We start from the raw sequence: 27,383 nt of genomic DNA, 5'->3' as shown, positions 1-27,383 counted from the left end.
GGTGGGTCCCTGAAGACTCAAACCAGATCCTGAGGTCCTCCTTAAGGTGTATCAGGTACTTCACAATGGTGGTGGGACTCTCTCCACTAAGTGGTAATGGCACCTTCTCTGTGGGGGTAACAGCTCCAGATAGGAGCCCCAGAAAAGACACAGGTGCCAGAGATAGTGTAGTATGTTAAAGGAATTTATTTGCCTTAGCATAAAAATATATATAGGGTAGCATGCAAAACCAGACCCATACAGGTTAACAGGGATAAGGTAGCAGTAACTGACCCTCAGTAAAGATGTCCGCCGAGCCTCCTCGTGGCTCCGGCGGTGCGAATGACGTCACGCTCTGTACAGCTCCTCCTAAAACATTTTTCTAATGTTTATTAAAAAAAGCCTCTAAAGCTTTAGTGCAATTCATTTTGTGAAATGTTTAAGGTCTATTTCAAGGCTCCAGAAAACAATAATAAAAGGGTTGCCGAAGTTTAATTACCTGTCTGTCTCTGTGCAGCTTAAAAAGCAGAACATATACATCATAACAATACATTTTAAAGTGGATGTTCAAGCATTGCTGCATTGTTTTAGAATAGCATGGTGTACTCTATAATTCCTATTCGAAGAGACACTAGACAAAAACATTGTGGCACAGGTATAAAGTTCCTAAAGATGTCTGCACATACACATAACAGCCTCTAATTTCCTGTTTTTTTGTTTTTGTTATATATATATATATATATATATATTTATATATATCTTTTATTACATTTTTTCCATTACAAAAATCCACATTGTGTTCAACAATTCTTAAATACATAAATACTACATACCTTGTACCTATTCACTACGCCACCCACCCTTGTTACCAGCCCACCCATACCCCTGGTCCACATTCTATAATCTTTCCATGTCTACCTATATATTTCTATATCCCTTTCCTTCATCTAGAGCCCCATAGCAAACCAGTTACCTTTTCATACTCTTGCAACTCTTACTAACTTAAGCTCCTACCACTTTCCAATATCGTTTAGATGATTTAAAATGATACCATCTACTCCACACTTCTAAATTTTTCCATTTTATCCTCTTTTATATGACATAACTCCTCCATCTTATATATGTATTCGACTCTCTTTATCCACTCCTTTATTTTTGGGGCTCTTGGACTAACCAATATTTAGGGATAAGACTTTTGGCCGCACTAATTAGGTGATATAATATGCTGTTTTTGTATTGTTTCACAGAAGTCTTGGTGTTATAAAATATACAAACCCACGTGTCCTTCTGAACAATTGTCCCCTATGATAGCTCCTGTATATATTGGATTATTTCCTGCCAAAACTTCTGAATTTTAGGGCAATCCCACCATATATGTGGCATTGTTCCCTTATTCCCACACCTTCTCCAGCATAATGTTGAGACATCTATTCATTGTTTATGTGCCACACTCAGTGTGATATACCATTTTGCTAAGCACTTATAATTAATTTCAGCTGTATTCATATTTGTCACCTCGTATGTTAATTTAAATATCTTATTTTTTTGTTGCTCGTTCAGTTTTGTTCTCAGCTTCTTTTCCCAATTTTCTAAGTACAGAGGGGGATCAGAAACCTCCAGATCAGAAAGGATCAGGGGCGGACTGACCATTTGGAAACTCGGGCACTGCCCGAGGGCCCGGGGTCAGTAGGGGGCCCCATGAGATGCCCCTGGTACCTTTTTTCATAGGCTTTTTTGAGTTTGGGCAAGGACACAGGGGCCCCATGATCCCCTATTGCCCGGGGGCCCCAGGAGTTGTCAGTCCGCCCCTGGTAAGGATCTTATATATCCTGGAGGTTACAGGTTTCTATATTATGTTTGAACTCAACATTTTTTCTACCTGGTACATATCCTTCAGCATCCTCAGTGGTTGTGAGAGTGATGCAACAAAATGTCCTAGCTGGTAGTACCGCCATTCATATAATGTGAAAAATAAATCTTTTTTTTCCTTTAAATCTTCAAAAGTGTACAATTTCCCGACTTTATCGACTATATCCTATGCATTTCTATCTTTAATCCATTTCCCCGAGATATTGTCTTTCCCTGGTGGAAAATACTCTGTACCCACCAGAGGAATCAAAACTGAGTTATATTTCCAATCCGTTTGCTTATGCAGTGCGTCCCACACTCTTAGTATATTCCTTGTGTGCCTCCCATATTGTAGCAACAGATACCTCCTCAGTCTCATTCAGTGTAAAAAATTGCTCTATTTCCTTCCTTAACCCGTTCTCTAAATCCAGGTCTTGTATAAGCATCTAGTTTAATCTCCACATAGTTATTCTATTCTTCTCCTACACGTAGTCTCATTGTGACAGGTGCATGATCTGACACAGACATAACCTCTATGTTAGACTTAACAAATGACTCTAAGGGGTTTATTTACTAAAGCTGGAGAGTCCAAAATCAGACTCCCTTCTGCATAGAAACCAATCAGCTTCTAGGTTTCATTGCCAAAGCTTCATTGAACAAGCTGAGGTTAGAAGCTGATTGGTTTCTATGCAGAAGGAAGTCTGATTTTGGACTCTCCAGCTTTAGTAAATAAACCCCTAATTGTCTGTGTTCGATCATTATGTAGTCCAATCATGAATACAATCTGTGCGCTGGAGAGAAAAATTTATAATCCCTTTCTTTTACATGTTTCATTTTCCACGTATCTATCAATTGATGTTGATGTAATTTTTTTTCAACTGTTTTAATTTTCTACCACCTTCTCTCTGAGCACTTGATGACGTATCCATCCATGGATCCAAACAAAAATTAAAGTCTCCTGCCACAATCAGACTACCCCTTTTAAAATCATGCCGTTTTCTTAATATACTTTCCAGAAATACTACTGGCTTATTATTTGGGCAATAGATGTTCACTAACGTACAGTCAACTCCTTGTAATTTTCCTCTCAGAAAAAGAAACTAACCTTCTGAAATTTACATGTTTTGAGAACCCAATTGCTACTCCTTTGGCTCTTTTTGTTGATAAATCGGCATAATACCAGGTTGGATAATACCTTGAATATAACTTGACATTTGTGTCATGTGATATATGTGTCTCTTAAAAAAACACTACATCCATAGAATATTGGTGGATTTCCCTAAGTATTTTATGTCTTTTAGTTGGGGAGTTTAATCCTTTTACGTTATATGTTATAAAATTAATCAAACTCATTTCTAAAGCTGTCACTTCTCCACTATATTTCCCTTCAAAGGGATACAGACCTAGATAATTTAGAACAAGGACCTCCCCCTTCCATCCCTCCTTCCCTCCTCCCCTCCCCCCCTTCCATCCCTCCTCCCCTCCCTCCCCCCTCTGTCCACACTCCCTTTCCTTATATTACTTTTGAAAAAACCCTGGCCTAAATATTGCCCTACAATCTGTCGTGGGACATTCCCACTGGCGAATCCTATGTTAAGGTGAGGCTCTAAACACACATGCCCACTCCACCCCCTATCTCGCAACATAGGGGATCTAGAGTTTGGTAGTGCATTTGACCTCCAAACATCCCACCATTTCCTTCTCTTTTTTTAAATAGTTCCTACTGCCTATCTAACCTTCCTACTTTCTCAAATGGGGGCATTGCAACCCTGGTGGGGGAAATAGAGGGGAGAAGCAGAAAGAGAAGAAAAAAAAAAGGAAACACCTATCTTTGGGGCATAGGAGAGACTGGGGGGGTCACCCCCTCTCTCCCTCCCTCCCCTTTCTCCCTCCCCCCTCTCATCCCTCCCCTTCCCCTCCTCATCCCACACTGGTTTACCTTCTCTTTTTAATTACCATCTGCCACTTTTTTTTGGTCCTGAGCACTCTGTAAAACCCCCCGACCACCCCACAATGTCCATTTCCTGTAAATCTAATTTTTTGCAGAAGTCACTTAATTCTTTTGGGAATCTCAGTCTTGCCTATTTCCCATCTTTCCACCCAATTAGACGGGCTGGGAAACCCCAGTTGTATCGAACTTTTTTCTCCCTCATCTGTTCCAACAATGGTTTCAAAGGTCTTCTTCTGGCTAAGGTCTCGGATGCTATGCCAGCAAATATTTGCAGCTTTATTTCTCCATATTTTATTTCATTGGTCTCTCAGAGTTTTTTCCATATTCTCTCTCTATCCTCGTAGTGATGGAATCGAACAATCACATCTCTAGGCGAATCTGCTGTCACTCCTTGCAGTCGCCTAATCTTATGGACTCTCTCCATTTTTAAGTGTTCTGTTATGGGTCTACCTATCAGTGGATTAAGCACTCTCTTTATTGTGTTACTTTGGGAGCAGGAGTGATCTAACCAATCCTGCTAACCACTGAGAACCCCAGCAAATATAGTCCTCCATCCCCCCCAGTGCTCAGGTGTACTTTAGCTCAGGTGTACTTTAGAGGGGGATCAGAAACCTCCAGATCAGAAAGGATCAGGGGCGGACTGACCATTTGGAAACTCGGGCACTGCCCGAGGGCCCGGGGTCAGTAGGGGGCCCCATGAGATGCCCCTGGTACCTTTTTTCATAGGCTTTTTTGAGTTTGGGCAAGGACACAGGGGCCCCATGATCCCCTATTGCCCGGGGGCCCCAGGAGTTGTCAGTCCGCCCCTGGTAAGGATCTTATATATTCTGGAGGTTACAGGTTTCTATATTATGTTTGAACTCAACATTTTTTCTACCTGGTACATATCCTTCAGCATCCTCAGTGGTTGTGAGAGTGATGCAACAAAATGTCCTAGCTGGTAGTACCGCCATTCATATAATGTGAAAAATAAATCTTTTTTTTCCTTTAAATCTTCAAAAGTGTACAATTTCCCGACTTTATCGACTATATCCTATGCATTTCTATCTTTAATCCATTTCCCCGAGATATTGTCTTTCCCTGGTGGAAAATACTCTGTACCCACCAGAGGAATCAAAACTGAGTTATATTTCCAATCCGTTTGCTTATGCAGTGCGTCCCACACTCTTAGTATATTCCTTGTGTGCCTCCCATATTGTAGCAACAGATACCTCCTCAGTCTCATTCAGTGTAAAAAATTGCTCTATTTCCTTCCTTAACCCGTTCTCTAAATCCAGGTCTTGTATAAGCATCTAGTTTAATCTCCACATAGTTATTCTATTCTTCTCCTACACGTAGTCTCATTGTGACAGGTGCATGATCTGACACAGACATAACCTCTATGTTAAACTTAACAAATGACTCTAAGGGGTTTATTTACTAAAGCTGGAGAGTCCAAAATCAGACTCCCTTCTGCATAGAAACCAATCAGCTTCTAGGTTTCATTGCCAAAGCTTCATTGAACAAGCTGAGGTTAGAAGCTGATTGGTTTCTATGCAGAAGGAAGTCTGATTTTGGACTCTCCAGCTTTAGTAAATAAACCCCTAATTGTCTGTGTTCGATCATTATGTAGTCCAATCATGAATACAATCTGTGCGCTGGAGAGAAAAATTTATAATCCCTTTCTTTTACATGTTTCATTTTCCACGTATCTATCAATTGATGTTGATGTAATTTTTTTTCAACTGTTTTAATTTTCTACCACCTTCTCTCTGAGCACTTGATGACGTATCCATCCATGGATCCAAACAAAAATTAAAGTCTCCTGCCACAATCAGACTACCCCTTTTAAAATCATGCCGTTTTCTTAATATACTTTCCAGAAATACTACTGGCTTATTATTTGGGCAATAGATGTTCACTAACGTACAGTCAACTCCTTGTAATTTTCCTCTCAGAAAAAGAAACTAACCTTCTGAAATTTACATGTTTTGAGAACCCAATTGCTACTCCTTTGGCTCTTTTTGTTGATAAATCGGCATAATACCAGGTTGGATAATACCTTGAATATAACTTGACATTTGTGTCATGTGATATATGTGTCTCTTAAAAAAACACTACATCCATAGAATATTGGTGGATTTCCCTAAGTATTTTATGTCTTTTAGTTGGGGAGTTTAATCCTTTTACGTTATATGTTATAAAATTAATCAAACTCATTTCTAAAGCTGTCACTTCTCCACTATATTTCCCTTCAAAGGGATACAGACCTAGATAATTTAGAACAAGGACCTCCCCCTTCCATCCCTCCTTCCCTCCTCCCCTCCCCCCCTTCCATCCCTCCTCCCCTCCCTCCCCCCTCTGTCCACACTCCCTTTCCTTATATTACTTTTGAAAAAACCCTGGCCTAAATATTGCCCTACAATCTGTCGTGGGACATTCCCACTGGCGAATCCTATGTTAAGGTGAGGCTCTAAACACACATGCCCACTCCACCCCCTATCTCGCAACATAGGGGATCTAGAGTTTGGTAGTGCATTTGACCTCCAAACATCCCACCATTTCCTTCTCTTTTTTTAAATAGTTCCTACTGCCTATCTAACCTTCCTACTTTCTCAAATGGGGGCATTGCAACCCTGGTGGGGGAAATAGAGGGGAGAAGCAGAAAGAGAAGAAAAAAAAAAGGAAACACCTATCTTTGGGGCATAGGAGAGACTGGGGGGGTCACCCCCTCTCTCCCTCCCTCCCCTTTCTCCCTCCCCCCTCTCATCCCTCCCCTTCCCCTCCTCATCCCACACTGGTTTACCTTCTCTTTTTAATTACCATCTGCCACTTTTTTTTGGTCCTGAGCACTCTGTAAAACCCCCCGACCACCCCACAATGTCCATTTCCTGTAAATCTAATTTTTTGCAGAAGTCACTTAATTCTTTTGGGAATCTCAGTCTTGCCTATTTCCCATCTTTCCACCCAATTAGACGGGCTGGGAAACCCCAGTTGTATCGAACTTTTTTCTCCCTCATCTGTTCCAACAATGGTTTCAAAGGTCTTCTTCTGGCTAAGGTCTCGGATGCTATGCCAGCAAATATTTGCAGCTTTATTTCTCCATATTTTATTTCATTGGTCTCTCAGAGTTTTTTCCATATTCTCTCTCTATCCTCGTAGTGATGGAATCGAACAATCACATCTCTAGGCGAATCTGCTGTCACTCCTTGCAGTTGCCTAATCTTATGGACTCTCTCCATTTTTAAGTGTTCTGTTATGGGTCTACCTATCAGTGGATTAAGCACTCTCTTTATTGTGTTACTTTGGGAGCAGGAGTGATCTAACCAATCCTGCTAACCACTGAGAACCCCAGCAAATATAGTCCTCCATCCCCCCCAGTGCTCAGGTGTACTTTAGATTGCAACAATTACATCAGGTACAACAAAAGATTAAATGTCCTGCCGTTACCCACGGCAACTCACCACCACCTTCCGTGCCAACTGAATAGGATCGTTCTCTCCCGGTGCACCTTCTGTCGCAGCCATGGCCTCCGAGCCAAGTTCCAAATTAGTCCAGGCAAATCAGTCTCTATATATTAAATGGCCTGGGGTGTCTCAGGGTCTCCCAAGACTGCTGTCACAATCCAGAGGGAATTGCCTCCAGTGAACTGCCCCCTCTTCTTCCATGAACCCTCACTGCTCTTCTGGACCTTTGGGACAGTTTGCCACATTCAAAATTGCCGCCACAGTCACATGGGCTGTCACATGCTCTCATTGTCCCCTTCTCCTCCGTTGCCGCCACCTCATACTCCCGATTTGTTGGGGTCCTGGGGCTCCAGTGCACCTCGTCGACCACCACCACCCACCAGCTCTCCTAGGGACTCAACTCTGGCCTCCACCGACACCTGCCTCCGACCGCCACCAGGACCGCCCGGTCTCAGAGTCACCGTGGTGTCTGACACCGCACTGGCCTGGGCCTCAGGTAAGGCAGCTATGTCTCGTATGTGGCTGGCGTCTGGGGCTCCTGATCCTCACAGCACCATATTCAGGCCCCTCCCCTTATTCAGTAGTCCCTAATTTCTTCTTTTGATAGCAGCGCTCCAAGCCGTTATGACAAGCAAACATTCAAAGCTTCCCGAAAGTCCAGAAGCTTACCTGCTCCTTGTTCCCTCCTTCAAATTCTTATTGGCCAGTGAAAGAGACCATCCTAGTACAGAACAAATAGGAATGAATGGGGGCAGGGTTTAGCAGCAAGCTCCAGCACTGCCCTAAAGTGTAGATTTGACAGTCACAATGGCCCAGTATTGACAGTATATGGGACAATAAGGGTTTCAAGAAGAGTCTCACAGGCTGCTGCAGGTGTGTGCAGTTCTAGATGCCTGCACTTTATACTGCCATTTTTAATTTTACATGAGAGTCTTTGTAAAGGGTTCTTTCACTTTCATAAAGGATGTATAAATCTGTGGTAGCTTTGTATTATCAGTGGAACAAGAGCAGAGGGGAAGTTTCCAATGAATTGAATTGAATTAATGAATTATATAAATTGTCCATATCTCCTTGGGACATTACTACACTTCTTGATTGATTGGAAAGATGTCTGCATCTTATATATGTCAGCTAGCAACTGACAAATAAGTATCTTGCCTTAATCAAATCCAGATGCTTAAAAGGAGACAAACCGGCCGCTACTTTGCTGGACAAATAGCAGTCTTATCAGCTGTATTCAAATTTTTCTCCATAAGTGAGAAGTCTTAAGTATATAGTGGTGTGAACCTCCTGCGCTGATACTCCTAAATATGTGACTTACCAAGAGAAGCTGCTAACATTAAATCATATACCCATGATCTGTAGATATAAATAAATAAATAAAAATGTAGCGCTACTCACATAAATAACATAATTTAAACCAATGAAATATACATGTGAATGGTGACACACTGTGTAAAAAACATAAGTGAAATACACTAAAAAATGCTCACTTAGTGCCACAATATAAATATATAAAATACCTGTGAAATAACACACAATCATGCAATGTGCCACATAATATAATACCACAAATATAGTGATATACAGCTGGACCAAGAAGTGATGGTGAATAATAGTCAAGAAAAAATAGGTCTCAACCACTGCAAACTCAATATAAAGCATAAACATGCAAAGACCTAGTGTATATAAATACAATAAATATCTAAAGTGCCACAAAAAATGACAAAGGACATGTACCCCCTATAATATGTAAAAATATCTCAATCAGTGCAATAAAAATACATAAAACAACACAATAATCAGTGTACAATATTTGTGCAAATGCCGTGAAACAACACACAAATTAGATCAGACTGCAACGTCTGATCTGTGCTCAAACAGTCCAATATGATGTGAATAATATCACTTTATCCAATTCCAGATGACACTTGTGCTGATAATATGTGACAGTGGGTAGCTGCTGACACAAAACAATCCGACCACCGGCTATATTAGCCTCTCCCCTCAAAACTTCAACCCGTAAGGGTCAAAGCATTTTGTGGGATCACACCCTCAGATCCTTTAAGTATGCAGCCTCTCCACTGGTCTGCTCTCACCGCAAACAAATCTCCCTCACAGGCGGTCAGCACTCTGGTAGTGGCTCCTCTCCAGATTGTGCATTGCCTTGGGGAACACGTGCTGTCCAATCAGGTTGATATACGGCGTTGTCATGTTAACTCTTATAAGCTCTTCCATATTACCGTCCAAATATGGAAAGCAGGCCACGCCTCCACCTTATCTGCCCCGGGATTGGCCATTCACATGTATATTTTATTGGTTTAAATTATATGTTATTTATGTGAGTAGCGCTATATTTATTTATTTATTTAAGTCTTAAGTATAGTAACCTTTAGCAACCACTCTTCTGAAGTCAGTCAAGGTCAAATTGGATTCTGACTATGGATTAGTGCACATAAGAACTCTAATGTATATTATGAGATGCTAACAGGTAACTGAACTCTATGGGGGGATTTATCAAAACTAGAGCAGACATAATCTGGAGCAGCTATGCATGGCAACTAATCTGCTTCTATCTTTAGCTTGTTAAATTAGGCCCCTTTCACACAGGGCAGAATTTGTTTTAATCCATTTGCTCAGCAGGGGATCTGCCCGCTGATCCCCCACTGAGCAGAGTGACAGGTCTGCAACCTTATGCAGTGCACAAACGGGCACAGCCTGCTCTGCTCTATGGACGGTCTGATGTAAATGGACCGGCTGTCCATATACACCTAATTGCCATCTAATCCGCTGGACAGAAGGTGAACTGATCTCCTTTCGTTTGTTTTTGAACAGATCAGATTGGATGTAGGCAGGTGTAAAAGGGCACAGGTCCGTTTACATCTGCCACTCCATAGAGGAGAGGGTCTGATCGGGGCCACCTGAAAAACGTACAGGCGGACCCAATCGGACCACTAGTGTGAAAGGGGCTTAAAGCTTTGCAAATGAAAGACAGAAGGTGGTTGGTTGCCATACACAACTGCTCCAGATTCTGGCTGCTCCTGTTTTGATAAATTTCCCTCTGTTAGTTCTACCCATACAGCAATGAGACTTGACAAAGGATTGAACTTTTTCCTATTCTATCCAAAACTTTCAAAAAACAATAGCTTTGAGTTCTTACTTCCATTGCATCTACAACATATCTAGAACAGGGTTATGCTGACTGTGCTATGCTGTTCTTGTTGGTTTCTCCTTGTCATCCTATGCAGAGTTCAGCAGACATATGTGACATCACCCCATTGCTTGGTCTTAGCCAAGGTTAATTAACTTATGCTGTATGACTATAATGGTAAGCTGGATATATCTCAAATTCTTACTCCCCCAAAGCTATAAGGTCTCTTAAAAGCCATAAAAACCTGGCAGGTTAGTCAAACTGCTGAGGTTCATCCAAAACCCTAATACTGTTTTTGGATGGGCTTAATCTTTATTTATTATATTTATTCTATTTAATTCTGATAAATTGAATAGGATTTATACTGGTCTTGTTAACTGTACAAACATGACATTACAGCTTGTGGTTTTTTAATATTTTCAGGGTAAACTGGATGCTTTATGGGTCCTTCTGAGGAAAGGTTACAGTCGGGTATCCATTATGAGGCCTCAGCCTGGAGATAAGGTAAGGTCACTGCATGCTAACATTTAAGTGTCACAAACTTGTAGTAATGTAATTTATTGTAGTGTAACATTCTGCAAGCTGCTTAAAGGAGTTGACAGTAAAAGGTAAACATTTTACCTTGACTATAAATTCCATGTGTGTGATTGCCATTGTACTGATCTGCCCTGAGGAAACATTAATTGCAGATTGAACTTTAAGAAAATTATACCACAGTGGATAAAAGTAATACTACTCATAACCATTTAGATCAACATTTCTCAACCTTTTCAACATACAGGAACTCTTGAAATAACATTCCAGTCTCAGGGAACCCCTGCTAAAAATTGATGGTCAGTGAGAAGTATGCTCCTTACACTTGTGGACATTGGGAAGAATAACCCACTTACAGTTAACTAAAAAGATAATCAATGTCAATGGGAACTTATCTAAGAGGCAGAAATTGCTCAAGGAACCCCTAGCAACCTCTGGAGGAACCCTGGTTGAGAAACCTTGATTAAGATGTTTAGTTTCAATTTCTAACCTTTAGCAGAAAGGTTAGGCCTGGCATTTGGTTTGTTACTAGACACAAATTCAGATTCCTGTCCTGTAGTTTTCACAGATGGCCCTGCAGTGATAGTAATCTATAGTTTTGTTCTTTACATTATTGTATGATATATGATATTGTAGCATCGTACTTCTTTGGTATATGTTGGCCATATTTTTTAACAAATCCAAAAAAGAAAATCCCATCAACTAACAGTTTCCTGCCTGTACTTAAAAGAATGAATGTATAGGCAAACTGCCACATCTTCAGAACCTGAAAATCACTGCGATTATGAAAATGTGTTCAGCAAGAATGGTGATCTCATGTCTGTGGACAACTGCCAAACATCTAGTCAGACACCTTAGAAAACCTTGTTTAGGATTGCAGTTTATTCCCTAAGATTACCTAGCACAGTAACTGTCAGCGATTTAGAAAGCTCTGGTAAATGACATTGAGAGATGGTCAAACTGTGCTTACATATCTGACCATATTCCATTGTCTATGGACATCTCTTATTGACATAACTATCTAATAGCAGTTACCCCAAGGGACCCTACACATATGCATTTGCCTCTGAAATTACTTCCCAAATTGAGAATCACACTGTATTCAAACAACGACTTGGAACCCAAGTTGGTATGCTTATTCAAATGCTGAATCTCAAGTTCTGCAGTAAAATTACATTTGCATACAACATTAAAGAGTTGCCCTCCTGATTAAATGCACCAGATTTGCCTTCCTCCAGTGGTCTGTCCATCCTCCTCCAGCACCATGTAGAAGCTTAAACCTTCTTAGATATATGGCTTGCATATCCCAGAAGGTTTCAGGAGCCGGGACCTGTCATTCTCATCTAGGTGAGAATAAAGGCAGGGGGATAAGCCCTATCCTATTGACAGGGATGGGGGGTGTAATCAGGAAAGTTAAGCAATCTCAGCAGAGCAAGTGGGTACATGCTTAGTGATCCTGTAAGACATTTAGAACTCTAATGTAAGGAGAAGTAAATAATGTTTACAAGCCTTCCTCTGGGATTTGTTTCCTGCCTGTAAAGGCAAACAAAAATCCTCTCTATAGACCCAAGAAAAACAGAAGCTAGTGTTAGCCACTGCTGTTATCTTCAGTGAAGTAATATAGTAATGATGAGGGTTACGAAATCACTGGCACATTGCCGGGATCTAAAATGTTTCTCCTTTGTTTGTGGCTATTTCAGTGGAATCTAAACATGAGGTCATAATTTAATTTATGTGGCTAAAATGTTACATTTAATTCCAAGTGTTTAGTATTTTAGGACTGGAATACTGGAACAGACTAGCAGCAAGGAGATTCACAAATGTTTTTTTGAAAGGTTAACCCTTAGCTATAAAAATCATGTAAGGCATATACTGTGAAATCTATCACTTGTGTGTTAACATTGCCATAAATGGAAACTTTTGCAAAACAACATTGTTACCAGAGACAAACAGTGTGATTCTAACTGCCATTCTTCTCCTGCCATTAGACAGAAAAATATCTAAGTACTGGTTATATGCAGAAACTTTAATAAGTAAAGGTTAAGTGTACATCGCAGCACAAGTATCTATAATCAGACATGGGCTCACTGGGAACTCATGGCACCTCAATGGCAGCACACCATATAAAGGGAAAGAAATCAGGTGTGAACATAAAGATGCCTAATGTATTGCTTCTTTATGGAGACAATAAGACAGCTTTCTGTAGCACTAGATTTCATAATTGGTTCCTGTGAATTTACTTTGAGCACCAATTTTGAACTTTAACTTGACCTCCATAATGACTTTTTTATGAATAATATTATTGTACAGAATTTCTATAGCGCCAACAATTTGCACAATGTTTTTCATTATAAAGGGAGACAGTACAGTTGCAGTACAATTCCGTATAAAAGGGTGGGTTAGCCCCGCTCATGCAAGCCTGATTCCAAAAAGGAGTGGCAAGTGGTAAAAAAAGATAATAACTATGTGGCAATGAAGAAAGAAAAGTTGTGTTGTTAGGCAGAGGTAGGATAGATTTCCCTGAAGAGATGAGTTTTCCTAGCTGGACAGAGTAGGAGAAAGCCAGACAAACTGGGATTGAGAGTTACAGAGGATGGAGAGGCTCTGGAAAAGTCCTGAATGTGAGCATGGGGGGAGTCCTGATTATGAGCATTGAGGGAGTTGTGGATGGGAGCAGGGGAAGAGTCCTGATTATGATCATGGAGAGAGTCCTGGATCTGAGCATGTACATATATACATTTTTAACATTAGTGTTGCACCTAAACTGATTTTTTTTTCTTTTAGTATTTCATGCATTCGGTTGGTCCATTAATTTTTGTGAGGGGGGAGGGGTGGCTTGTCCCTTCAGACAGAGGCTATGGGGTATACCTGAGAACTGTTGTTTCTTTTGAAATAGGACACTTCCTCCCTCCCATGATGGTACACTTTTTTGTCCAACTGGCACAAGGCATGAGGGTTAGTGGAATAGAGAGAAGATCCACATTAGCAAGTCCTAGTACATATATAAAATGTCTTTTAACATTTAAAACATGCATTTAAAAGTCTGACATGGGAAATGTGGAGAGACCAATTTGTATTACAGACATATACCACAAATGTATGCTAGTAGGGTGACAGAGCAGTGAAAGTGTGGGTCAATAAACTATGCACTTACTTAATTAAAAAAGTAAAGGAAAGATAGCATGGAACTGCTTCATGCTTGAGCTCAAGGTCAATATGACTGGGCATTTGTTTCTTCTCTTCTCTCCTTAGAAAAGTTTACAATCTCTATACCACACTGGTGCAGCATAAATAAAAAAAGTCCAGATCAATAAATAACCAATAGAAGATTCCAATACTACAGTGTTTTATTGATGACCTGTTGTTGTTAATGGAGGTCTACCAATCTATGGGAGACCTAAACATCATAATTCAAACCTTAAAACTATTTCTCTCAAATGAAGAAGACATTGATGGACAGTTTAAATAAACATTACCTAACAATTTGTCAGCATTTAATAACATAAATAACTTGCAGTTAAATATACTATATTGCCAAAAGTATTGGGACGCCTGCCTTTACACACACATGAACTTTAATGGTGTCCCAGTCCGTAGGGTTCAATATTGAGTTGTCCCACTTTTGCAGCTATAACAGCTTCAACTCTTCTGGGAAGGCTGTCCACAAGGTTTAGGAGTGTGTCTATGGGAATGTTTGACCATTCCTCCAGGAACGCATTTGTGAGGTCAGGCACTGATGTCGGACAAGAAGGCCTGGCTTTCATTTTCCTCTCTAATTCATCTCAAAGGTTTTCTTGTTTTTCATAATCCTCCCTCCACCAAACTGTACACTTGGCACAATGCAGTCAGGCAAGTACTGTTCTCCTGGCAGCTTCCAAACCCAGACACGACCATGGGATTGCCAGACAGAGAAGAATGATTTGTCACTCCAGAGAATACGTCTCCATTGCTTGAGTGCAGTGGTGACATGCTTTACACCACTGCATCTGACGCTTTGCATTGCATTGCACTTGTTGATGTAAGGCTTAGATACAGTTGCTCGGCCATGAAAACCCATTCCACGAAGCTCTCTACACACTGTTGTTGTGCTAATCTGAAGGCCGCATGAAGTTTGGAGGTCTTTAGCTACTGACTCCACAGACACTTGGCAATTTCTGTGCACTGTGCCCTTCAGTATGCGCTGACCCCGCTCTGTCATTTTATGTGGCCTACCACTTCGTAGCTGAGTTACTGTTGTTCCCAGTTGCTTCTACTTTGTTATAATACCACTAACAGTTGACTGTGGAATATTTAGTAGCAAGGAAATTTCACGGATGGACTTATTGCACAGTTGTCAACCTATCACGGTACCAGGCTTGAATTCATTGAGCTCCTGAGAGCGACCCATTCTTTCACAAATGTATGTAGAAGTAGTCTGCATGCCTAGGTGCTTGATTTTATATATCTGTGGCCATGGTGGTGATTGGAATGCCTGAATCCAATGAATTGGAGTGGTATCCCAATACTTTTGGCAATATAGTGTATGTAATAATAAATAGGCACTGTCCAGCTAGCACACTTGAAAGCATTAACTTTACTCCAATCTGTTAGGCTATCTCCTATTCTGTCAACCTTTAGGTGATCCCTGAAAACTCATCTCTTCAGGGAAGCCTATCCTGCCTTCAGCTAACAACTGAATCTTTTATTTGTTCCATCAGTTCATCCCTTGTAGTCATTGCCTTTTGATCCACTAGCTCCTCCCAATTAGATTGTAAGCCTCCAGGAGCAGGGCCCTCCCGACCCTCTTGTTTTGAATCATTTTGTTGCTGTTTTTTCTCCCTTTATATTGTAAAGTGCTGTATAATAATAAAATATAAATCTTGTATGATAATAAAAATGAAAATACTAAAAAATCAATCTAACCAGGGAGCTAATACATCAGGTACCAGAAAACAGACTTGCTACTGGTTGACATGGTATCCTCAGAACCTCAGATTAAAAACCTCAAGGACCCCCACCACAGCTGTGGCAGAAGCCATTCTCCTAGAATGGTAGGTCAGGAAACCCACTTATACCCACACTGTTTCTAAAATGTAGAGGTAGAGGGGCACTAGGCGCAGGTTTTTTCATGTTATCAAAATGTGGACAAAGTCATTAATTGAGCCCAATTGGCCTGCATTTGGCAGCTTATAACAAAGAGGGGGATCCCCCAGCAGTGGCTATTCAGTGGCAGTGGCTTTATGTTTGGGGGGATGGGGGGGTATTTAAACTTTAGTAAAAAGGTATAACTGTGTTTTAAGAACAATCCACTTGTTACAAAATCCGATGCAGGTTTTTTTCTTTGTGTTTAGCTGGTATTGCTCCCTAGTGGAAAGAAGTGGTCATCGCAGCCAAAAAAAACCTTTCCCCTAATTTTCTGCTTGCCTGCAGTAAAGAGGATGAAAGGGAGGGGGGGCAGGTCACTATCAGTCACAGCTGCTTCCAATAACAATCTGAGCGCAGGTCACATGGGGATTCCTGTGGTTTTCTCACATGTTCAGAAGCTCAACATTCTCCATTCCTCTCGTCATTAATGGAGTAATTTTACAGTGCTTTAGCTGCAAAGCAGGAAACTGGAACATGTCATAACTACAAAGGGTTACTTATCGTGTTTATATAGATCGGCTACAACAAAACAGTTTAGAAAAAACAACATAAATCTGCATGAAAAAAAAATGGTAATCTGTTGGTTCTCGGGATTATGAATAAAATACACATTGGTTGTTGTTTGTCAACAATACTACAATGACATTTTTCTTTGTGTATTCAAGCATAGTCTTCATGCATCTGAGTATATATACAGTTTATTTGCTCAGTTACAAGAGAGCTGCATGAATAACTGATAGCAAATTTATAATTTACTATCCTAAATATATATCAGAACCTTAAGGTTCACTTAGGTGCAGATATTTCAAGATCCAGTAAGTTCTGCAGAGCCCTACACATGCCAACCATTACCCTCCCATCCTATGGTCTACCATAGATAGATGGGATTTTTTTCAATCAGCCAACAGGCTTCCAGCTGTAACATTGTGTTCTTATAGCAGTGACTCTCCAATTGAGAAAACATTTCCAACAACCCCATTTGACAGAAGACAATCATTAGATCAACTCCAGTCAAGCAGGAGCTGTCATGCATGGATCAAAATTTGACCAATCCCTGATGCACTGGCTGAATTTTCTTCCATCTATGGCTGGCCTAAGCACCCATGACATAGGAAACTGTAGTCATGATATATGTGTCCTACGTAGGCACTCCAGTGAGAAGATAATAAAGGCTTTTAGCAGAATGAAGGCCCCTTAAACCCCCGACCCCCCAGCCTTCCCCCAGGGAAAGGGAACCTTGACTGATGGTAGCATAACCTTATAAGTGAGCACTAACAAAACCCAGAGAGTTTAAGTGGCTTGATCAGCACTGGATACAAAGATGTGCGTTGATGGGGCAGAGCTTGAATTCTAGAGAAGTGCTATGATGAAGCATGTCCTGCTGACCTGAGAAATATTAGCATTTAGAATAATTGTCTGCCCACCCACCTGCTTTGAGATGTTTTGTCACAACTTAATGGACAGTTTGACTTTGCCAGTGGTTAACACTGTCTTAATGGGCTATGTCCTCAAGTAAAATTTTGGGCCAATCTAATGTCTGTCTGGCACTGATGGTAAGGACTATGGTTATTTTTCATGTGTGCTCACAGTAAGTTGTTATTTTGGAATATTTCAACAAAGCTGTTGCCTTGCCCTTTTACAACTTAATCAGTCTCTGTGTCATCTTTGGGCAAGGTTTCTGTTTGCATATGGTCATGGCTGAGCCCATGCTTCTCAGCAGTCATGAACATTGTTCAGCAATAAAATGATTTATTTTTCTGGATTTCCACATATTGGTTCCATTGACCAAGCAATATGGCTGCTTTTCCCTTTTGCGTGAGACTTTTCTGTTCATGCAGTTTTGCGAGTCTAAACTCATAATACACTGCTCAAAAAATTAAAAGAACACTTTTTAATCAGAGTATAGCATCAAGTCAATTAAACTCCTGGGATATTGATCTGGTCAGTTAAGTAGCAGAGGGGTTGTTAATCAGTTTTGGCTGCTTTGGTGTTAATGAAATTAACAATAGGTGCACTAGATAGGCAACAATGAATCAACCCCCAAAACAGGAATCGTTTTACAAGTGGAGGCCACTGACATTTTTTCCCTACTCATCTTTTCTGACTGTTTTTCACTGGTTTTGCATTTGGCTAGGGTCAGTGTCATGACTGGTAGCATGAGGTGATACATGGACCCTGCTGTACAGGCAGTCCAACTTCTCCAGGATGGCACATCAATACATGCCATTGCCAGAAGTGTTGCTGTGTCTCCAAGCACAGTCTCAAGAGCATGGAGGAGATTCCAGGAAACAGGCAGTTACTCTAGGAGAGCTGGACAGGGTCGTAGAAGGTCCTTAACCTATCAGCAGAACCGGTATCTGCTCTTTTGTGCAAGGAGGAACAGGATGAGCACTACCAGAGCCTTACAAAATTACCTCCAGCAGGCCACTGGTGTGAATGTCTGTGACCAAACAATCAGAAACAGACTTCATGAGGGTGGCCTGAGAACCCGACGTCCTGTAGTGGGTCCTGTGCTCACTGCCTGGCACCAGAGAGCTCAATTGACATTTGCCATTGAACACCAGAATTGGTAGGTTTGCCACTGGTGCCCTGTACTTTTCACAGATGAGAGCAGGTTCACCCTGAGCACATGTGACAGACATGAAAGGGTCTGGAGAAGCCGTGAAGAACGTTATGCTGCCTATAACATCTTTCAGCATGATCCTTTTGGTGGTGGGTCAGTGATGGTTTGGGGAGGCATATCCATGGAGGGACACACAGATCTCTACAGGCTAGGCAATGGCACCCTGACTGCCATTAGGTATTTCTATGAAATCCTTGAACCCACTGTCAGACCCTACGCTGGTGCATTGGGTCCTGGGTTCCTCCTGGTGAACGACAATTCCCGGCACCATGTGGCAAAAATATGCAGGCAGTTCCTGGAGGATGAAGGAATTTATACCACTGAATGGCCCCCACACCTGACCGAAATCCAATAGAACACCTCTGGGATATCATGTTTTGGTCTATCTGATACCGTCAGGTTGCACCTCAGACTGTCCAGGAGCTCAGAAATGCCCTGGTCCAGATTTGGGAGGAAATACCCTAGGACACCATCTGCCATCTCATTAGGACCATGCCCCGACGTTGTCAGGCATGCATACAAGCACATGGGGACCATACAAATTACTGAGTACCACTTTGAGTTGCTGCAATGAAATTTCAGGAAAATGGACTTTGGGCTGCATCCTTTTTCACTTTGGGGTGTCTTTGAATTCAGTCTTCTGTAGGCTGATAATTTTCATTTTGATAAAACGGTGGAGCATCCTTACATTCTTAACACATTACCCAGGCCATATCAGTATAGATATCCAGCATGATATTTTTTCACCATTGAGATCTGATGTGTTTTTAAAGTGTTCCTTTAATTTGTTTGAGCAGTGTATGTATCTCTACATGTTTTAGAAGCACTTGCTCCATTCAGAACTCTGATAAATGTAATATGGGGGCATTCAAGTTGCAGTTGGGGGAGACAACTTGTTACTTTATCTGTCCCCATTCTTTTCCTTGCCAGCAGTCAGGGTCAAAACTTCCACTGTCAGCCAGATATGATGCTTCATCTGGTGTATAGGGGATGATATGAATTTAAAATAAAGTACACCTGTAGGTAGATGCACTGCCACAATTTAAAAATACTATTTTCAGTATTTCTGAGAAAATACATATGAATTAAATGGTAGATTTTTGTGTTGTTCATCTTCAGGGTATTCTTAGATAAAATATTCATCATCCAGTATCTATTGCTTTGCCTGCAAAAAGATGTGCTTGTGAACTTCAAAAAACTTTAGGAGGCCTCCAATAAAGCTAAGTGTAATTTGTTGCAAAATTGTAGCCAGCTTATGGCTTTCACAAAAGATGGTTGTAGAATATAAAATGCATATATATGGTACCATTAGGATTAGGGGACCATGAAACAATTAAAAAACTTCTTGTGTTGTGACCAAGCAAAATAAGCAGGAGTTGTGAGACACATGGCATGAATGTGACAAATGAGTAGCAAGCTAGGCCAAGCAAATTCATGAGCTCCCTCATAAAAATAATGAAATGATCCACAAGCACATTTTTATAAAGCTCTTGCAATGTACGGGTTGTTCATAAGTGAGCAACATGTTTATTGCAGTGCGTGTGGCAATAACTATTCAAAGAAGGAAAACAGTTTGAAAAATACTTCAACCATTAATACACAGTTAAAGCCGTTCTGGTGACTTGTGGTTGCACAACGTCCTGTCAGAAAAATGTGCTGCAAGCAGCAAAGCTAATGGCCCACTCATGTACTTTTAGGAGCATTCCTTCTGTACACATGCTTTTCTTTCTGAATTCTGTCTTTTCTCATACAAGTTAATGTGAATACAGAAGCAGCTCAGTAGTAACTCAAAGAAACTCAGAAGCAGCCCGAAAGCAGCTCCAGAACTATTTAAACGCACCTGAGAAGTCAGTAAAAGGCAAATAAAAGCAACTCAAACACCAGTTGAAGCAAGACAAAAGCATCTTGAAATGACCTGTGCTACTAAACCGTTAATATCATTCCCTAATTTATACACAGTACTGAATAACTTTGCTATAGTGACAGGACTTACTGTAAATTTTACTAAATCAGTAGTTATGCCTATCAATGTATGTATCTGAGTGCATCTCTCCGCAATTCTTTTCCATTTCATTGGGCCACAGATGGGATTTCCTACTTAGGTATTAACCTTACTCCCAGATACTCAGAAATATTAGTTGCTAATTACCCACCATGTGTGTCGCGCCTCTCTACTCTATTGAAGATCTGGCATGGTTACCCTATCTCATTCTTGGGCAGAGTCACGGCAGTCAAAATGAATATCTTGCCTAAATTACTTTATCTATTAAGAGCACTCCCAATCCCTTTCTCGAAAACATTCCTCGATCACTTTCAACAGATGATTAATAATTTAACTGGTGTAACAAACGTCCCCTCTTTACTTCATCGGTTCTATACTGGTCGCAACGGACAGGAGGCCTCGGTCTTCCCAATGTTTGGCTTTACTACTTGTCGGCCCGTTACGCACAATTATCACAATGTGCGACTATTAATTCCTGGATCCTGTGGATCAGATTTGAATCTCAATCTATACGTCCGCTTTACTTACCAGGCATATTGTGGTCCAAAATCCCCCCCCCCCGCTCGTTATGTATTCATAATTCCATTGTTGCCCAATCATTGATGCTTTGGTCCCGATATAAACTTAAATTAAATCTGGTCTCCTCTGTCTCCCCTGGTGCTTCATTGTTTGGTGACCCGAATTTTATTACGGCATTTTCCTCTCCACAGGCGTTCCGTTGGTGGTACGATAGATCCTTTATCAGGTTATCTGACTTTCAAAGAGGAAGATCTTATATCACCTTTTAGATGCTACGTATACTTTTTGATATCCCGCTTCGGGAATATTATCGTTATCGACAAATTAGAAATTTTTTTAATTCACATTTTGGCCTTATACCTTCATCTCCGATTTCGTTCTTAGAACGCATTAGCCGTGACTCTCCCAGGGGCAAGGGTCTTGTTTCTGATTTGTATCACCAATTCCTGGTTAGTTCCTTTCCCACACCCCCTCTATATAGACAAAAATGGGAAGCTGATAGTGGTATCACCTTTTCGGATGAAGATTGGGATTCCATGGTGGATAACATACGTAAGAGCTCTAGATCTCTCTCTGTCCGTGAGACAGCCCTCAAGGTATTAATCAGATGGTATTATACCCCATCTAGACTACATGCCCTGTATCCAGGGACATCCCACCTATGCTTCCGGGGCTGTGGCCTTGCCGGTACTCTGGTGCATACATTCTGGGCTTGCCCAGTCCTCTCCTTGGTGTGGCGCAAGATCTCTGAGGTAGCTTCTGCACTGGTGGGTGCCCCGGTGCATCTGACTATGCAGTCCTACCTATTGGGAGCTCGTATCCCGGGGGTTCAGACTTATGAGGCTAATCCATACCATTTGTATATCCACTCTATGGGCCACCGCCCTGCACTGGAAATCTATCACAGTACCATTGGCCTCTGTTCTACATAGAGCTGATGCTGTGATCCTCATGTAAAGAATTCATTACACTTTACTGGACAAGATGCACTTATTTGATAAAAAATGGGAAATTTGGAGGACTCATAGACTTTACTACATGACTAAGGACAATCCTTATTTGGGTTGATTGACTTACTCTGTTGGTAGATGTACAGTATAACTCTGCCTACCTCTTTATTTATATTCCTCATGTACTTAAACTCTATTCTCTCTTCTTCTTTTCTCTTAACTTTTTCTTTACTCTACATGATTGTGCCTTTTTGAAATGTACATTTCAGTTGTACCTTGTTACTGTTTTACACACTGTTTGAAGCTGTAATGTCATTTTACAGTCCATTTCTTGAAAAACAAAATCGTTTTGTAAACAAAAAAAGAAATAACCTGTGCTTAAAGTGTTACTAAACCCACAACAGTAAAATAGGTCTGCATATACAGTAAAGCATGCTTGATAAACTCACTGTGGAACCTAAGGGGTTAACCCTCTGCATTGTGTAAAAATGCTGTTTTATCCTAACTTCTCTGATCATCTCCTTCTTTCAGTGCCCCTCTCTTATCTCCTGATAAGACATATCATGCTCAGTTTGGTGTGAATTGCTAGAGAGGTTTTTTTTTTCTTGGGAAAATGCATGTGATCAGCACAGGGCCAATCAACACTGTCGAGACAGAGGTCAGGGGTTCTACATTCTCCTAGATCAGAAAGAAAATGCCTCCTACAAGCTTTAACCAGTTGAACACTGATAGAAGTCACAAGACTGCTCTATCTGCTGGTGAGAAAAAGTATTTATCAGTTTATATTTAGTAAAATAATTGCATTTTCATGTTCTGTGTACTGTGGGAGACCAGATAGAGTAAATGCAGGGTTTAGTAACACTTTAAATCCAAGCATTTAACTGTTATTTTGTGCATATTGCACCCAAAACCACAACTAAACTCACCAAAGTGTATAAATAATGGATAAAAAAAAATGCATTTTTAGTACATAGCAGTGTGAATGGTCCCTAAGTTGGAGTTTATAAACTGCTTTGGAGTACAAGTTGGGGTAAATCACAGATTGTTACCTGGTAATTATAGATACAGTGAATAATGAAAAGAGAATGCACTAGAATGCCTATGCGGGCTTCTGTTGCATTGAAACCTACTAGCAGGGATGTCAAGTCTTTTGGAAAGCTTAGGAGCCACCCAGTATTTTAAGGTTCTCTCTCGATATTCCAGTAGCTCTATGAAATCTCCACAGATGCTTCATATCTCTCAGAGAATCTGAGAAACTCTGGTCACACAATAGAGGATTGGTGTGTGCTTAGACAGTACATCAAGTACGCTCCACAACATTCTAGAGTATCCCGGGATACTCCCGAGACTTACCTCACCCAGATCTCGCAATAGAAGAGTCTGTACTCTGCTCCACAAAGGTAAGTTACTTTTTGTGACTAATAGAAGGATGAAGTTTGCTGTGTTCCCTAATGCCAGCATCAGCAACAGATCTGCAACATGAAGAAAGTGATGTCCATTGAACAGCCCCACGTGTTTTCTAAGTTTTTTTGAAATGCTCTGCAGCTGTGAAATAATTGGCTGTCACACCATGCTGCATGCACTGCACTTAGCAAACTTTACTGTAAAATGTATCTTTTTTCAATTTATTTAAAGATTGTACCATTGTGCTTACATTTTTCTCAAGATAGCCCCTTACTCACTATTTTTGCTAGTATGTACATTCACAACTGCCTTGCCTCCTAAGCAAATTAACCACACCCCTTAATCAGATAGGCCACACCCACTTTGTTTCCATGGTGTGCTGCACTGCTACTCTATCACACTTCCAACCTCCTAGCTAGATTGACATCTCTGTGCTACTAGCTTGTTTGAAGTGAAAACCAGCACTCCCACTAAGATGTGTGTTTATTGTCTCCAGACTGGTTTTAGATGATGCCTTAATGGCTTCAAGAAAGCTGCTCAGTGCTTGCTAAAAGCTTTGCAAATGTTTGGTAAAAGTTTGCTGCACATACTCGACTTGAGACTAGGGCTTACAACCTATCATGCAAAAATTGATGTATGCTCTTGGCTTCTCTTGGAGGGGGTTATTTGAATACATTTACTGAAGTTAAATGCCTAAAGTCTCCTCACCTAAACTTTGTACTTCAGTGAAGTCATTCCTTGGTGCTTCACATATTGGCCAAAGATCTGCTTCAGTTTGGACAAGAACTCCAGCAAAATTGTTATCTGTCTAGAATTTCTTTTTCACTTTGCAGATGATTATTTGTAAGTTGAACCAGTAAATGTGCAGGGAAGAAGGATGGAGGATAGAAAGACAGAAAAGGGGAAGAAGACCCCGGAGAAAATATTATGGGGTGTAACCAGTATAGTTGTAGACTGATCAGAAGGATATTATCTATGTGAATACTTACATCTGGAAGGTTGCAAGAAACCTCAGAGCAGGGATCATGCAATGCGTTGATGGTACATGTGTAGAAGATCCATATTCTCATACTAAAGATTTTTGAGCATCTCCTACTTAATGTGCACCTTTGCACACCTCTATTAACTAAATTTTGGGGCCAAGCTCCCTAAAATTAGTAAATATGCAACTAGGTTGCAGAATGTATGCCAACGTTCATTAAAGATGCCTCGGATTGAGGAAGACATAGTACTAACAGTAAGAATTGGACACACAGAAGGCCAAAAGGGGAAGTATGCATTTCTGACAGTCTCCAATATCTCTTCAATTCTCAGGGCAAATTATTTTCAATCTTATGTACAGTATAGTCACAAAATCTTCTGTACAGTATAGCCATAATTTTGTCTCAGGGGGCTTCTTCCCCTTTTTTGTATTTCCATTCTCCACCCTTCTGTGCACCTCTTCACTGCACAGTGATGTAAGTACCAGAAAATATTTTCAAAGTATTTAACTGAAAAATCATGCAGAGGAACCATATACTCTATGATGCATGATATAATTTAATTTAAAAAGACAAAGACTGCAAATATTTGTAACATGCTTTGAACATTATGTTTTTCTGGCCAGATCCATCATTGTATGAAGTGGGTCCAAGCCAGGTATGACATTGCTTTTAAGCTATGATCTTATGTAAATAAGAAAAGAGCAACCTTCAAAGTGAAGCAACCCAAAGCAAGCAGTCAGGATTCATATAGCTCTTGCCTGGTAAACTTTAAATTAACTGGTTATTGTTGAGCACTATGCATGGCACATTAATGTTGCTTTGTGCAACCTTGTAAAAATAAATCTGGTACCCCGCCACTATTAAAGAACTAAATCTTCATATACCCTGTATCCTATATGTCTTCCTGATCAAAATACAAACAACCTTTAATGAGTTAAACAAAAGAAACAGATGTGTAAAGAGTAACCTACATGGTTTGACTTTTAAGGGAAAAAAATTCCTAATTTATGAGCAGCTGCAGAGAAGTCCAGAGAAGTGAATGTGATGCGCAACTGCCAAGCTCTCTTCTAGTGCGCTATTAAATTGAATTTTTACTTGGGTGGAAGAGAGTTTTTATTGTGGTCAGCAACATATTCCTGGAATTTAAGGCAAAGTATGCCTGGCACTGGTAAAGCAGATATTGAGTAGCGTCGTATTACTTCGGTGTGTTAATAAACTAAATGTGTTTTGCTTTTCCTGTCTATCCAAGAAAATTATTTTTGTCATTACCTCAAGAACTAAGCTTCTCTGACCCCACAACCTGATGATATCATCCTTTCAGTGTTTGCTAATTTGTACCAGGTATTTTTGAACACATGCAGTCAATGGTACTGTTTTGTCTACTTGTATCTTGGTAAAGCAAGATGGTAATAAAAATCAATGTTGTTGTATAAGGATAACATTTTCCCCCATAAAAGCTCTCAACTGGAGTTTCTTTCCACACTATACAATAACAATGGTCCAGTCCACACTGCTTGTGGTGAGTGATGTCTCCCTTGAACTAAACTGCAGCAAAGTTCACTAAATGCTGATTGCATAGAGTACATGTCATGTTAAATTTCCTTTATTCGTTTATTCTAGAAGTAAATCCTTATTACACAGGAAGCCAGTTGACATAGAACAAGAATCAGTAATCCTCACTGTGACCAAGTTTGGGATGGATGGGTAGAGGTTTTATTCTATGATGCCAGGTCACAGTCTCTTGTCTCCTCATTATACCTACCCAGCTCTGGTATCACATATCAAACTAATTTTAAAGCTGGACACGAAGGGATAAAACAACTGCACTTAGGCCTGGTTTATGGCTAATGGCTGAAATAATCTTGAACCCTATTAGCCCCGCAGTTATTCAAATGTCTCCAGTCTCTTAGGCAGCCTATAGATAAGTAAACTGACTCAATTCCCCCATCCACACACTCGATGTGGATGGGGGAATCCTCCCTACTGAGCTGTGGGGAGATCTCCTCACCATCAGAATACACTGATTAGTGCTGCAGTGATGATCAAGTGGGGAAATTTCATCAGGGTGGTTGTACAGAAATTGGTAGGTAGATAGACTTCTGTACAACCTCCCTGTCCATGCATGGATTGATATTCATTCAGTCCCTGCTGAACCTGCCGATTTTCAATGTATTTATGGCCGGCATAACATACAACTAGTGACTGACAAGGCCTTTCCTCCATACCCACTTTGTAAACAGCAGAAGGAATTTAATTATTCCAATGTACAGGACAGTATGCTGAAAAATGTATGCAGTGGATATAATGTGGAGATATTGTGGAGGTATATTTTGAATTAGGGCTCAGAGTTTACTTACCCTTTGTTAAATTGGTTTGGTATTCTAAATTGTAGGCATATAAAATGTGTGTATCATAGACATAATTAAATATATAAAATATGAGTAAATGCACTGTATTCATGTATGTGAAGCTGGCATTCATAGCGGACCAGATGAAGTGCATTTTGTATGAACGGTTTCTGAGATGATTAATTGCATCTCTCTGGAAAAGAACTGTTGGACTAGTTGATGCGGGAAAATACACTTATAAATATACTGTCTAATGGTCTGTTTCTGTGTGGACCTCCTTCCAATTGATATACGTCAACATAAATGTCTAATGTTATCTTACTATATGGGCATTGAGAGTAATACCATCAACATAGACAAGCCTTAGACTTCCCTTTACCTATGTCTCGATTGCATTAATGTTTCTTATCTATCTGTCTGCACTGTACACTGAGCTGTGCAGACACAGCTCATTGTACAATTTCAGAACTTGCCAAGATTAATGAACTCCCATGCAGTTATGTCAACTCAGCCTGCCCAAT

General features: G+C 40.5%; 1 protein-coding gene across 1 annotated transcript in view; it reads left to right on the top strand.

Annotated features, from left to right (window-relative positions):
• The window catches only part of ANTXR1 (ANTXR cell adhesion molecule 1), a 279,215-nt gene that overhangs the window by 235,118 nt on the left and 16,714 nt on the right, over positions 1 to 27,383 (top strand). Inside the window, exon 17 of the mRNA XM_089687210.1 lies at positions 10,799 to 10,879. Coding sequence (XP_089543336.1) covers positions 10,799 to 10,879 — 81 coding nt within the window. The remainder of the gene's footprint in view (positions 1 to 10,798; positions 10,880 to 27,383) is intronic.

Source organism: Staurois parvus, unplaced genomic scaffold (genome assembly GCF_062004578.1).
Source record: "Staurois parvus isolate SC_StPar_1 unplaced genomic scaffold, SC_StPar_1.0 ptg000420l, whole genome shotgun sequence".
In the NCBI taxonomy this organism is placed as follows: domain Eukaryota; kingdom Metazoa; phylum Chordata; class Amphibia; order Anura; family Ranidae; genus Staurois; species Staurois parvus.
Note: the sequence above shows the minus strand (reverse complement) of the source record. Positions and strands in the feature narration are given on the sequence as shown.